This window comes from Prinia subflava, chromosome 1 (assembly GCF_021018805.1).
Source record: "Prinia subflava isolate CZ2003 ecotype Zambia chromosome 1, Cam_Psub_1.2, whole genome shotgun sequence".
In the NCBI taxonomy this organism is placed as follows: Eukaryota; Metazoa; Chordata; class Aves; order Passeriformes; family Cisticolidae; genus Prinia; species Prinia subflava.
The window spans coordinates 67,257,886-67,273,111 of NC_086247.1; the positions used below are offsets into that span (position 1 = coordinate 67,257,886).

The window sequence follows — 15,226 nt, forward strand, 5'->3', positions numbered from 1 at the left end:
AAGGAGATAGGCTTACATACCTAGCCTTGTATATCAGCTCCTACAATCTCAGAAACCACAGGTGAAAATTCTCTCTGACTCTCTGTCAACCTACTTTATTTTCCAGGGTGCTATGAACACGTGCAGCTGTCTTAGAATAATACATTTTGACCTCATTACAAGTGCAACTCAAAAGAGCAATTGTGAGCAGCTTTTTCCCAGGACTAGCAGTGGAAGTCTGAGCATTTTGAGCTCCTACATGTCACTTTGACCCCTTGTCACCATAGTCATTGAACCCATGGGCAGAACTCAGCTCACCTTCTGTGGGGGCAGGGATGCCACCTTTGTCAACTCAGTCTCTCTCAAGTGCTGGGAAATAGCAGTAAAAGAAAGCATCAGAGACCAGCAAAGAGAGCAAACTGACAGACCACTGCCTCTCCAGGCATGCTCAACAGGCAGCCACTAGAAAAATACATTCCACCATGATGCACGAAATGTGTTTCAGCCAAGTTAAAGGCAACTCTTGTTTACAGGCCACCTTTAGAGCTTTGAAGCTCTGGCAGGCACAGCGTTTCACATCTTGATGCAGAGGCAATGTGAAAAGCTTCCCCACACAGAGGTTGTCTTTCATCTTATTGATGCTTGCTTCTGTAAATCTCATACCTTTACGCTGTGCTCTCCATGCACTGAGTATTTTTTAGGCAGGAACCTACTCCAAGCTGATGGCAGTGCCACATACGTTGAAGTGAGGATTTGTAGGGCTAGAGTACTGAAAGCCTGGAGAACCAGACACACATTTTCACTCTCTTCACTCAAGATTAGGCATTAGGCTCAAACTATGGAACTAGGTGTAAAAGATCAGTTTCTTATGATCAAGCCACCCAGATGGCTTAATGGCAGCTGTTTTGATGTCCATGAGATGGCATTGCAGCTACAAGGAAGATATGAGGAAAAACAATTCATGATCTCCCTTCCCATCCATTTTACACCCAAGCTCCCACGATTGGCTTCATCAACAAAACCAGACCAGTCCAGTCAGTGCTTTATAAAGCTTTATTGCAAGATGTGTTTACACAACGCTGTAGAGGTGAGCTTTTTAACTACTTATATCAAGAAATTTTGGACACTGGTCTGCGGTCAGTTTTCCACATTGACCCTGCATGGCACAGGAAAATGAAATTGGGTGCGATTGGATCTTCCAGACAGTAAAGTGGGAAGAGTGGGGGTAGAAGAGGCAGATAAAAATAAAATCTCCCCTGGTTTATACTAAACGTGACACAGCTTCTGAAGGATCAATACAATGGTGGGTGAGCTTTGTGTGTAATAAAATCTTAAAAGAGTAATTCAAGTTCTTTATGAAATAAAACAGAAACAAAAATGCATTTTCATGGACAATTAAATTTAACATAGGATGAATTCACCTAAAATGAGAACACAACAAACAAAACCAAAAACTCAACCAAAAGGACCTGTAGATAATATCTCTGACCATGCATGGCTTGTTTTTTAAATTACAATTCACAGAATAACACTGCTGGAGTGCCTATTTTACACTATGCTACACAGAACATGGAAAAACATGAGTAGTGACATTTACACAATTTTACAGTGTTTCTCCTTTGTCTAAGAAACATGTCCTCTTCTACTTTACATTTTTTTACAATTCCCAGCTCACAAAAAAAGGACACTATATGCGCAAAGACAGTCTTTAAAAAGGAGAAATGCATCCAATGCTACAAATAAACCTTTTCTTTCACAGAAGCCTCCGTATTAGATAATGATTAAACAAAATATATCTTTATCTGCCACTCAATGTGAAATGGAGTAATTAATTTTTTTTCTTTTTTGGCATAAGCATCAAACTATACATCTCTGAAACTCCTAGCTATGTAGCTATTAAATTGCTTGCCAAAAAATTCTTGGGGTCACATCTGAAACGCCAATTGAGCCAATTGCTGCCCTAGTTGAAGCAAAGGAAGGTGGGCCTTACAGGCTGTTCAATGTTTGTGAATGGTTTTCAATGGTTGCCTACAACCAAATATTTTCTCATTCAAAACCACTTCAGTTTATTTTCGTTCAGAGCCTGTAAGTACCTGGCAGTTTTTTCTCCAGAGGAACATCAACAGTTGTATCCCTTCCAGCTTAAGCAAGTGTTTCTCGTGTTGTGCTGCTGCCAGCACAGAGCCACCCCCCGACTGTGTCCCAGGGTCAGGCTGCCCGGCAGCGCACACGCAGCCCGCCGGGAAGGCAGCGGGAGGGCTGGAACACGTGCGGTGAAGCTACAGGAGTGAAAAGGGGAGAGGAATATACTCCTGCTTCTGCCTAACACCATGGCCCCAGGCATCCTTTGGATAGAGGCAGGTAGTGCCTGCACCTGTCCATGAGCTGCAGTGGAAGGATGAAGGATGTGAAACTGGTGGGCTGGCACCTTGCTCCCATTTCATCTCAGTGGAATCAAAGCACTGCAATAGCCACAGCTGCACAGTGAAGCTGAACACAGACTACAGCCATCAGCCACACGGCTTCCAAAGCATTTTGGACAGCCACTTGCTGTGTTTACATCCCCAGGGAGGCGGCTGCAGGGCAGATGCCTGACAAAAGGAACCATTTGCTGCACCTACAATGGCTTCGTGACCCTTGGGGTTGCAGTGGTTGTTGAAGTCCTCAAATGTAACTTCTTAATAGTTTTTAGTGTTGGCCAGGGTACACTTAGAGCACAGCACACCAGAGATTTATGGTGCTGTCCTGCAGAACCTTAAAGGAGGCCCTTGCTGTTCACTCACATCAAGACTAACTCAAAATTCCTGTTAAATTGGGACAATAACTCATTTCTTGATATTCACATGTGATTATCTATTATGCTAAAGCCAAAGTCTTGTCTACCTACAAAACTGATGCCTTATTTTGCTGACAGAGTGGACCACTGCAGAGATTCACTAAGAAAGGGTGTCAAAAGAGAAAAAGAAATGTATTTTTGAAATCATGTTTGAAGCTGCTTCCAGTATTTAAGGGAGAAAGACCCTCATTAAACCACCATTTTCTTTTGTTGATTTTGGATTATGGACAAGGAGCTATCAAACAGAAAGGTCATACATAGCAGCCAAGGAGCTATAAAACATCTGGAATCCATGAGCCTGGTGCCTGGCCTGACTGAAAGGTGAAGAGTGATGAATTTAACTTTTGTGAGGGATCTTTCACTCTCGAGTGTGGCACGCAAGCATTCCCTGGGGGTTCCTTCACTGCAGCCACGCACCTGCTCCTGAGCGTTATCTCCAATTGGGAGTGAGATTATAGAAAGTATTTGCATGCAGTCTGCTTCTAAACATCAAGTGAGATGAAGGAAAATTAGGATAGCTTCCCTTTGGAGGTTATTTCATGTGCTAAAGTTTACCTCAGCATCCAGATCAGGAAGGCATTATGGTGGCAGCCAAACAGACACAGTGCTCTGGGCACTGCATTTGCAGCTGACTGTATCTATCAAAGGAAAGGGAAGAGAGGTAGTTATTATGGCTGCAAGGGTTTAAAAACAGCCTTCATGGATCTCTGAGTGAGAAATGGGAACATGTGTTACTACACTGTGCACCCAAGACTCTTACGTTTGTCAGAAACCAATCCACATCTCACACAAAACTTGTCTTAAAACAAGTGTAAAATCCTTATGGTGGGCTCTTCCAATGATGGAAGGGCAGGCATCAGCTCAAAACCTGAAGGTTACAACCTCACTAGACAGAGAGAGGCATACAGATATATTAGATTCCTCCACCTCATCTGGAATCCACTAGTTAGATGAACAGGAACAAATGTTATCCCCACAGTCAGGACATGCTGGCAGACTCTGGAGGAAATACTGCCACCTTACAGATTAGTTAGTCATTTTTATCAGGAACCAAAATGGAAATCTCTCCTGTAGTGCTACATTATCTCTGATGATTTTGTTGCAATAAATGCTGAGGACAGTGGAATTTATCTGACTGTATACTACTGCATAAGCAAGACCAAGTTATTCTTCAGAAAAGTTGCTATCAGTCTTACAGCTAGAGAGCACAAACAAAAAACAAATGCCATGGAAGAACAGAAAAGGAAGAATCTGCTTCACAGGTAAGACACTTACATCCACAGAATCTGAAAGAAAACACCTTTTTTTTTTCCACTGAACTTATTTCAACCTATATTATTCCCCATACTTAAAGTTCTCCATGATAAGGAACGTATAAAGTTTTGCACAATTTTTGCACAATTTGGAAAATACATACACCCAACTATTAGTAATTCATCAGCTATGTTATGTTTCAGAGACAGATAATCTACTATGCTTCAATGAAACACAAATTTGTTCCCTGTTAGAAAGTGGCCACAAACAGCCAAGTGGTCAGGTCACCAATTCTGCACATTCAGCATATTTTAATTAAAATTAACTTTAATTAAAATTTAATTAAAATATTAATTTTTAAAGATTCGTTTGACTTTCTCCCTCCAATCAAATATAGGATCTCTGACAGCATAAATGTACTTTGTTGTGTTTTTGCTTTTTTTATCACTTAGCAAGTAGCACAGCTCAACATAACCATTACATTCAGGGTGTCTTCTTCTTGTTTCAGACTTCAAACACCTCCACAAACCCCCATGACCTTCAGTTCTTTGTTCTAAGCATCCTTAAGCAAGATTTTAAAAGTCTGCAGCAGTGAGCAGCACATAAAGATCCACTTTAAAATCCAGATGCTCATAGGTCTTGCCTATTTTACAGTGAAATTAGTTATATGCCACTTCTGTTTCCTAACCAGCTTCTTCCTTTCCATAGCCTTCAAAAACACCACACATTGTATTGATTATCCAACTACTGCCTTCTGTCTACTTGTAAAATTGGCTTTTTAACAAATTGAGGGGAAAACCACATCAAACTCTATGTTGATCTTAAGAACCATTGCTCATTAGTGACTTCTTATTCCATGGGAGATCCAAGGCATTGGCAGATAAAGAATGAAATGTTACAATCAAGAGGGTGGACAGCAATAGGTAGGATGTTCAGCCACAGGTCTCACTGCAGTGTTGTCAGCTACCTGGCTCTGTCATCACTCGGATGCTGTGCTCAATGCAATGTGATGGATGAATGACCATGGTTTCAAAGGTTTATTGTGTTTGGTTCAACTCTCTTGAACAATCTTCAGTGATTATCCTGTCCTTAAAGAGAGCAGAATAGAATAACTTGAAGTACCGGACCTGGTCTGGGTGCCAGAAGCAACGTAGCTATGGCATTAGGACCCCAGCATAGACAATTATTTAATTCTATTTTCCAAGTGTGTTTTGCAGCCAAAATCAAATCCTGTTACCATGACTAAACTGCAGTTCCTCAGTTAACCAGCTTGAAGAAAGTCTCAGCTTTTACTGCTGTTTAGACATACCCTTAATCTTAGAGGCTAAGGCAATGGAAAGAGACAATCTTGTGCATCCTTGAGAATCTATTGGCCATATACAGACTTTGGCTTAAAAAGATCCCTTTTATGTTAATGTTGTTTGCAGTTCTCTTCAAAATATTTCAGCACTGTCTGGGGTGACTGTTCAATTCATCTTCACTGCTGTATATGTCCTCCACTTAAAGGCAGATGAGTTGACTAAAGGTTCTTCAAACATGCTGAGGGCAGTTACAAAAGTCAGTTATAAAACTGTGAGATAAGGGCAAATATATTGGAGTTGTTTACTGTGGTACCCACTCCACTTGTATCAAGGATAATCACAAAAAACCAGTAAAGAACAGCAAAAACACAGCAGGCTTTTTAGCAGGGCTATTTCATATTCAGATGCCTTAAACTGAAATAAAATCACCACCACATTATCTTGCAGCAGAGAAAAGCAGCATGAAGGGCACAGGCAAGTGAACAAAACTTCTTGATCTTAGCATCCAAATGTATTTATCAGGTGTGTAAAACTGTTGACGTAGATCTCTCCGAAACTGCACAAATGCAGAGCACAACCACAGCTCAACCAGAGGGAGGAACAGTGTTCTCTCCTCTGTGTGCATGCTGCTATGTACAGTATGAGTGTGCATTCATGCACATGAATTCAGGATCCTAAACTCTCCACGTGTACTGCAGGCCATGGCCTGCCCCACAGGTGAATCACACTGAACAACACTGAGTTCCTGCAAAAAAGACATTCTTTTCCTCCTGTCCAGGTGGAACAGTAAGGCCCCACAGTGAAAATCACGGTCCAGCTGGCTCCAGCAAAAGCATGATTTCCCACCATGACTGCATATGTACAGATACATGCACACATGTCCACACATTCATTCTGTACATATACAAAGGTACACATACATTTTTACATTCTTTGGTGGCAAAATAATACAAAACCCAACAGACCACAGGGTTGCACAGGCTGTGCATCTTTGCTTAATGAATCTACTTGAGGAAAATTTGGGTTGCTGTAACAGGAGTTATTTTGCCTCTTTAAGGACTGTTCCTTGCACTGACAAAATGCCATACATTTACAATGACTAAAACAGGGCACAAGGAAAGCCAACACAAACGCAGCTCACGTAATGACAGATAACTCAGAGAGCCCCCTCCTACCCACATCAACACACCATGAGAAGAAGAAGCCATGTGCTTTCACTTAGGAACACTCAAATGCTTCCTCAGTTACCGTCTGGATGTCCTGCTGAGCTGTGGCACATCCTCCTTCTGCCCTGGATGTGGGGTTTTGCTGTTTGTTGCTTATTAAAACTGAACTAACAGAGGACAGGATGTTGGGAGCAGCAGAGGAGGCTGGCAGTTCAATGCCTCGCTGGAGGGTTGTCAGCCTGTGTGCTTCAGATGAACGGCTCTTCTTGCTGCCACCCCTGGGATGTCAAACCTGCATCTCAGAAGTGCTGATGAGGCCCAGTGCTTTGGCTTCTTCTGGTGTTAGCCCACTCTTTAGTGTCCTTCTCACTGTACAGTCATGAATTCCAAAAGCAGACAAAACAAAACAAGTCCAAACAAAAGAAAATAAAAAACAACAAAGAAAATGCAAACAATTAGAATCAGTAATTACACAAGACTTTCAGCTGCAAAATCCCCTGTTAACATGCAAGTTCTATTAAATCAAAAGTTGCTATCTATTTAGGGCCTCAAGTTCATAATCACTGAGTAATGACCTATGGCAAATTCATGGAAGCATCAACAGCAACTTCAAACAGTCAGGCAAAAACACATTTGTCATTTTGACATTTAGTCAACAAAAAGTTTTAAGGAAAAATATGCCAGGTTTTTAAGACTTTCTTTCTTTCTTTCTGAAATTTTATCAGTTGATTTTCAGTCCACAGAAAGTATCATCTGCCCTATTATTTTATAATGTCATAAGAATTTTTAAAAAGAGCTTTGGGATCTTTATAGGCATCTATTGAATTTATCACTATGAAATCCTTTGAGACTCTTTAAATGTGTAAAACCCTCCCCCTCAAAGTTAAAAGACTACAAACATGACTATGGTTGATTAAAATCATTAAAACTACTGTTCTCATACATGCTCCCCTTTCTTTTGTAATGTTCCTCCATCCTAGTGCCATTTGTGTCATCTATGTATTGGCAGTCTGAAGCATTTTAGCTGAATTTAAATGATGAATTTAAGCCAAAATCTTGTCTCTTAATTTTCCATAGAGTGTTCTGAACACTAGCCCTGACAAGAGTTTAAAAATTTGTGATTGCCTCTTTTATTCCAAAACAAGTGTGTGACTGCACACACTGAACATCAATGTCCTCCTAGTTTTACTGATGCTATGATTTTCAGGTGGATGGGCTTTAATTCAAGACACAAGTGGGGTGTTCAGACTTTATTGTTCCTCAAGTACAAAATGCACACTGAGAAGTTCAAGCTGCATGCAAAGCATAAACAGTGACTTAATATTCAATAGAATATATTTGGAGCCTTGAAAGAGTGAACCCTAGAGGAAACTAATCTTAGAGAAACCAATTGCCAAGAGTGGTCAAGGAGGTTTTTGCATTATTTAGCACAATGAAGAGCTCTCATTTACTGAGATATTCAGTCCATGTAACTGAAACTGGGTGGTCACACTCAAGGGTTGAGCAGGAGTGAGACAAGGGAATGGATTGGCATAGAAAACAAGGGGATAAGATAAAGGAAGAACATGGTGTATCTGAATATTTGATACCATGCAGGTTGAATGAACAGGATCTATGTTCGATTGTCAAACCACTTTCATCAGTTACTGAGGTTAATCAAATGAGCTGGGAGTGCCACATTTCTAGTTCCTCCATTATCAAACCCTTACTTGAAAACTTTTTGTCAAAGCTCACTCCTTTCTCCTACATTATTTGTATTATCAACCACCACCAGGGGTCTGCATGAAAGCCTTTTAGGATTCTCAGTTTTTCCTACAACACTGATCAGCAACATCTTCAAAGTTTACCAATACTTAGCTTAAAGAACTGCAAGGTTAAATGAAACTAACAAACCTAAGTTTAGGAAAGACAAAAAAAATACAACCAGAAGAGAAATAAACTTCAGAAAATGTTCCCATCTCCTTGGTGAAGAATACCCAACAGGACTTTTGAGTCAGTTCTTATCACTGGCACACTTTCTGGCTTCTCAGAATTGATATCTAAAATGTCCATGGTGACAAGTGTTAATTTCTAGACACATGCTGTGGAATACCTTAGGATCTTAAGGTCTCAGTGAATCACCCTATGCTTATTTCTGAATCACAATGAACTGTATCCGGAGGGGAAGAAAAAATCCAAGAAAGCTGCAGTGCAAACATTCCTGTCATATTAAACCAAAGATTTCCCTGTGTATTTCACCTGCTTAGCTGCCTGCACTGCCTCTCCCCAAATGCTTTTTTCTTTACCCTCTCTAATATCAACAGCCAAACATGGACTGTAGCTTGTTTGACCACCAGACAATAGTGTCATGCCAAAAAATACAGTGGATCAAACTTTCCCAGGGTGACTGTCTAGATGACATTACATCTTCCCACTGATGCAAAAGTGAACTGGAAAACCAAATGTGGAACCGATTTCCATGTTTTAGACACTTCTGTGGAAGTGTCAAACCAAATGCATTCAGGACTGCTCTCACACATATCCCCAACTCTCTCAGACCACACTCACTCACATTTTCAAACTGAGCACAGTAACTACTGTAAAACAAAGCTATTTTGTCTTGTCAGACAGGAAGAGAATAAATTGTTATTCTTGTTTGTAAACATTTCACAGGAACTGATGTATTTTCTAAGACTGGTTAGGTATTGGACTAAGCTAAATTCTGCTCTTATTTATGATAAATCTAGAACAACCTTCTTTGGGTCAGTACAATTGCTACTGCACAAATATTTGAGCTGAGACTCTATCTAAAAACAGAAAGGGAAGTGAGCGCCCCTGTAACTTCTACCAAGCAGAACATAGTTGTTTAAATTCCTCCATTAGCCTGACTAAGAGAATTACTAGTTTACTAGGAAAAGCCAAATGGATCTCCAATAACATATAGGGTTGTTTGAAGAAAACTACAGGAGTTTATATTCAGAAACCATAATTAGGAGTTAAAATAGCATGGTAGAAACCATCTTCATGGAAAAGCAAGTAGTCTTCTTTATGTTAACCAAGATAAGCCTCTGAATCTCCAGATGCCTACCTATCAAACATACAAAAGTATTAGACTGACATCCTTTTGTATTAACCCTCTGATGACTGAAGAAAAGAAATCCTTTATGTAGCAGGTGGCAAAGATAAGTGCCCTGATCTGGGTTTGCTGTATGGTTCACACAAGAAGACTGGAAACCAACCCCACACTTGTATTTTTGTGCCATTGGAAAACAAGCAGGGATGACAATACTCAAGAAATTAAACAAAACATCCCTCAGTTCTAACTTAACTCTCCTTTAATACAGAGAATGATAACTTAGGTTTAAAATATTACAGTGACTTAAGGTATTAAGGCCAGCAGGAAAAAAGAAAAAAAGAAAAAAAAGAGCTCCAAACAATGCAGAACTTTGGTGGTCATAATGAGATTGTCAAGAAAATAATAAAAAAAACAAAGATGTGAAGAGTATTTTCAGTGAAAGAATGATTCCCATGAAAACTGATGGTAGCTGACTCGTATAAACTAAGCATGTGGGGCCAAATACTGCAATATACTGTGGCCACTGGCAAGATTAAAGCTGTCCACCATCAATGGGCCCCTGGAAGGATAGCAGCTGACAGAACCATGGCTCAGACTCAAATGAGGGAATTCTTAACCCTCTAATGCAACAGGCCAGTCTGACACAAATGAAGCCACTTATGTGAAGTTTGAAGTATTATGTACTTAGAGAGATGAAAGTAGTTTAAAAAAGGGTCTCTTTATATAAAAATTGTATCTAATATGGACAAATTACAGTACATTTCCTTGTCTGAAGATACAGTGGATGGGTGCAGGATACATAGTAACACAAGTTCCAGCCCCACTATTCTCTGCACTGACTTGTTGAATATGGAGGCTTGTGGGTGATGAAACCAGGAGAAAGCTGAGTTATCTACAGGAGCAAAAACTGCTGTGGGAGGTGGGTGAACCTTATCTTGACACTCTGTTACACAGATGTCCTCAGTCATTTGTCTATTTCCTCATAAAGCTTGGTAGGGTTCCTCTACCTTAGGTCATGAACATGTTCCTCATCAAAACTGAATGCAGAGAGGTATTTTCCTTCCATGTTTTATAGACAATGCAAGATTACATTTCTCAGCCTAGGTCTTCACTCTCCCTGCTTCACTGAACTTTGCCATGTCTCTAACTGGACTAGACATAATATCTTGGCTTGTAAAACTCTTGGCCTGCTGCAGATCACATTAAACTGAGTTATGGAATGTATTTTGGAGGCAGTGACAATAAAAATAAGACTTTCAAATGACCTTTTAGGTTCTTCAAGCAATTTTTAAAACATTTGCTATAGAAACATAACATAGAGAGAAAATAACTTTTACTCTTGTCACAAGCAAAGCCTACTGAGATCCCATAACCAAGAAATTAAAAGTTGTTTTTCTGGGGTTACAGGATATGATATTCTTTGTTAATCATGAAATCTAGAATTCTATTTGATATCCTGGCAGAATGCAGTGTGCTTATGATGAACTCAATGAATTTGACTCTGCCTGTTGGGTCAAAATCTACAGAGATCCACAGCCCTCGCACTACACTGGAAAAGTTTAAAAAAAGGTAATTCCTGAAGCATAGCTTTGTCAGAGAATATAATTATCTAGGGTTTGGCTGGTTTTTTAAAGAGCAAGTAGCACTTCTAATTTCCTCTCTCGCTACCTTTTTTTTTTCTTTCCTTAAGATTCAACGAACATTAAAGATCAGTCTGGCTGGTGCCATTTGCAAGCATTTGCAATGGCTTTTGGCAGGTGTGTCTACATTTGTGTGAGTCACTTGTAAGGCAGAATAGATTTGACCATTCTCCTGCTCATGCAGTCACAGAATGAGTGCCATTCCTGCTACAAAGATGTGGCAGCCACTGAACATTCCCCTGGTCCTGGCTGCAAAGGTAAAACAGCTGAAAGTTGCTGATTTGAACAAAGAAAATTCCATGTGGCTGTAAATTACACAGTGAGGACAACAGGAAGGGCAGATTATAAGAGACAATACAGGCCAGCTTCATCATCTCATTTCATTTAATGTATCTTAGGGTTTTTTTTCTCTTATCTATCCACATCCAGATTGCACACTTAGTCTATGTTCTCATATATTTACATTTAACATATTGTCCTGGACTTTATTACAGTGAGTCCAGTAACAGCAATTTGCAACTCAAAAATTCAGTCTAGACAGCCTTGCTCATGTTTTCTTATTTTAATTCTTGTCATATTTTTATGCCACTGTCCATGTAAATTATGTTTAATTATGCATATATTATTGCTTAATACATGTAGGCCTAAATGCTTAATAGAAATACTATAACATTATGCATAGGAGTAGTGATTTTCTTATGGAGATTTGTAGGTGAATTTTTGGAGTATATCACACATTTCTCTGAAGAAGCACAGACAACTGTAATGTGGTCTTTGTCTGGGTCAGCCACATAGAAAGCTCTCAGAACCAACACATTGTTATGTATTATTATTCTGCAGCTTTGCTTTGAGTCCTCTCAACCCTTCATAGATGGCACAAATCTCTCCTAAAAAGAAATTTAGTAGGTCACAACCACCTCTGGGTGTAACTTATGGTGGCTGTGACATAAAGAGGAGTCTAACAGTGGGAAAGGACAAACTGGTACTCCATAAGGAAAGCTAAATTTGTTTTTTATCTCCAGGTGGCTTATGTTATAGGGAACAAAAATTAACATTGCTTTAGAGAACCTGGGCTGCATGAGGAGCATACACGTTTTCAAAGTAATATTTAACATGGAGTTGCAACTGTTAAAGTTACCAACTTGATGTATTTCACAGATCATCATTTACACAGTCCCAAAAGTAGAGCAGAAAAGAAGATTTAGCTCCTTCCTTGAAAGCCTTCTATGACAAATTTCCCCTAATTTAATGAATTCCACTATGAAGAAGTACTACTAAAAACAATCCTGCTGCCACCTCTTTCAAAATTTCTCCCACTTAACTTCACCAGTCAGAAGTGATTCCACTAATCATAGGTAAAGCATCAAGGGTATAAAGCTCACCAGCAACCAAGGCTGCATGACTGAGTATACAGTGAGACACGACTGAGTCACTACACACTGTTTTCAAGACCAGACTATGCATGAACAGTGCACAGGCTGAAAAAAGACACAATATGGGATACAAAAAGTAAATCATCCAATGTAAGTTTAAGGCCTGCAGCCTTTACCTTTCCTTTAGAATTTTAAAATGACCCACTAAGGGGGTTTATCAGGCTCTGAACACAGAAATATCTTGGAGAGTGATTTGGCAGGGGAGTGTGACCAAGCTTGAGGACCTGGGCTCTGCAGAATGCAAATTAATTATTCCCATTAGGAATCCACATTGGGGAATAAAACAGCAAAAGGCATCCTCTCTATGAGCCCATCAGATGAAAAATAACTGTGATCAAAACAATCTTGTAAATTCATTAATCAGATGGCGCTATTCTGCCTATTAGAGAAATTCATATTAGAGAAAAATCATATCTATCTATATCTATATCTATATCTATATCTATATCTATATCTATATCTATATCTATATCTATATCTATATCTATATCTATATCTATATCTATATCTATATCTATATCTATATCTATATCTATATCTATATCTATATCTATATCTAATCTATAGCTATAGCTATAGCTATAGCTATATCTAATCTATATCTATCTATATCTAGCTATAATTTCTTGACCATAGTTCTGGGGCAAGATAAATGCAAACCAGCTTTTTGTGAAACAGTTTGTTCATCTTCTAAGAGAGACCTCCCTGCAAACACCTCTGACCCTGGTGTCCCAGTAAATCCCTGCCCTCCCAGCTCCCCCTGCTGATCTCCTCGGCGGCAGCAGAGGGCTCTCTCTGGCAGCTGTGGCAGCGCCGTGCTCTGCAAAGGCGCTCAGGAGATCGCGTTTGTTCGCTGCACCTCTCCGGAAGGGCAGCGCCAAACGCCGCCCGTGCCTCTCTGCGTCTCTCGTTCCCAGACGAGCTGCTTTCCAGAAAAACCCAGAGATCTGGTCAGCCAGCAACTCGCTGCCGCCGAGTTCTTACTAGGATGCTGAAAGACATGGTCTTTCAGGAAGGAAGGGTGATGCAAATAAGGAATTTCTGACCGGAGAAAAATTTGCAAGTTACTTTAACACCAAGAGAAAGCAAACAAAATACACATTCTATCAAATTTGGATTAATGGTGTGCAACTCAACAATCCATTTATTTTTAAATACTTAAAATTTAGGTATCTACTTCTGGGAATGAATCCTGTGACAAGAATTCAAAAGCCTTTACCTTTATAACACATCAGTTAAAATGAAATCAGAGGGCAACATAGATGAATTCACTGATGCAGTGAATGGCAAAGTGGCACTAGTGAAACCAACAATTTGCATCTCCTGTAAGATGCAAACAAATGGAGTAAAGTTATTTCTTCTTCCTACAGAACCACAGCTGAAAAAGTAGCAAAACTGTATCAGAATGGTATTTATATAAAAAAGTCAATGCCATTATGCTGTGATCAGGAACAGGAAGGGGTTTTTTTTCCTACATATAACATTGATAGCACTTGCTATTTATCAGCTGCTCATCTCCTGCCAGTTCTCCCTGCATTACGTTCAGCTTGCTCTCTCCTGACATTAAGGAAGTGCCACTAGGCTAGGAAGAGATGGCCAGAGAGATTCCAGCATCTGTAAATCCTTGTCTAGAAGCCCATGGGAAGTTGCATTTGGTTCCCCCAATGCTGGAGACACAACACAAGGATGGTCCGCCTATGCTGCCAGATCCTGGGGGACAGTGGCTTCACCTGGACAGGCATTTAGTCCCATGAGGTGACAGCTACTCTAAAACCACCTGGGACCACCCATCACAGCAGCAGTTTTCTCCTTGTTCCCACATCATGCCCTTTGTGCTTGGGTTGTAATGTACATGTACATGTGAATGTCTGTGTAGTGTTCCTATCTCTCTTCTCCCTCTGAAGTGAAATAAACAGGGATAAAAGAGATATGGTTTTTGTAAACATTGCATATTTAATTCTGACTTCCCACATCAATGCAATTACTTCTCGCCCCTTTTTCAGTTGGTGTATTACAATAATGCTGCTCAGTTTTAAGCAAATACTATAATCCACAAAATCTGTAATAGTGGCACACGAATCCAACATAAAGTTAAGGAATGTACATATTGGTGCAGGCTGGGATAAATTGTTATGTGACCTCTATTAAAAAAAATAAAAAAGTTGTTTCAATCACAGAGTGTGAGGCTGCACGCCCCAAAAGAAATAATTTCTATCAGAATAAAAAATGCTTATTTTAGAAATGACTCACAAATTCCTCTAAAATAGTGAGTGGAAAATGAATTTAAGCCTCTTGCACATGCAATTTTTTAAACTAGCTATTTAAACCAGCCTTTTAAAAACCCTTTTGTTTTGAAGGCTACATGATGTAGAATTGTACAGGATGATTGCAAATTCCCTCTACAGTGCTAGGACCAGGCTAGGACACTCTTGAACAAACCCTGAGGTATGAGAGGTATGGTCTGAAACAGCCAACATCTGTTGGCTATGGAGACTGCCAAACAAAATACATAGGTACTATACATTTGGACATGCAAAAAGTAGAATGTCTACCCCTATCTGT

At 39.8% G+C, this 15,226-nt stretch overlaps 1 protein-coding gene across 8 annotated transcripts in view; it reads right to left on the minus strand.

Annotated features, from left to right (window-relative positions):
* Positions 1-1,014: 1,014 nt before the first annotated feature.
* FHOD3 (formin homology 2 domain containing 3) overlaps positions 1,015-15,226 on the minus strand; it is a 380,756-nt gene continuing 366,544 nt past the window's right edge. For all 8 annotated transcript variants that reach the window (XM_063399128.1, XM_063399121.1, XM_063399112.1 and 5 more), the window contains one exon: positions 1,015-6,905. In XM_063399128.1, coding sequence (XP_063255198.1) covers positions 6,823-6,905 — 83 coding nt within the window. In that variant the 3' untranslated portion in view covers positions 1,015-6,822. The remainder of the gene's footprint in view (positions 6,906-15,226) is intronic.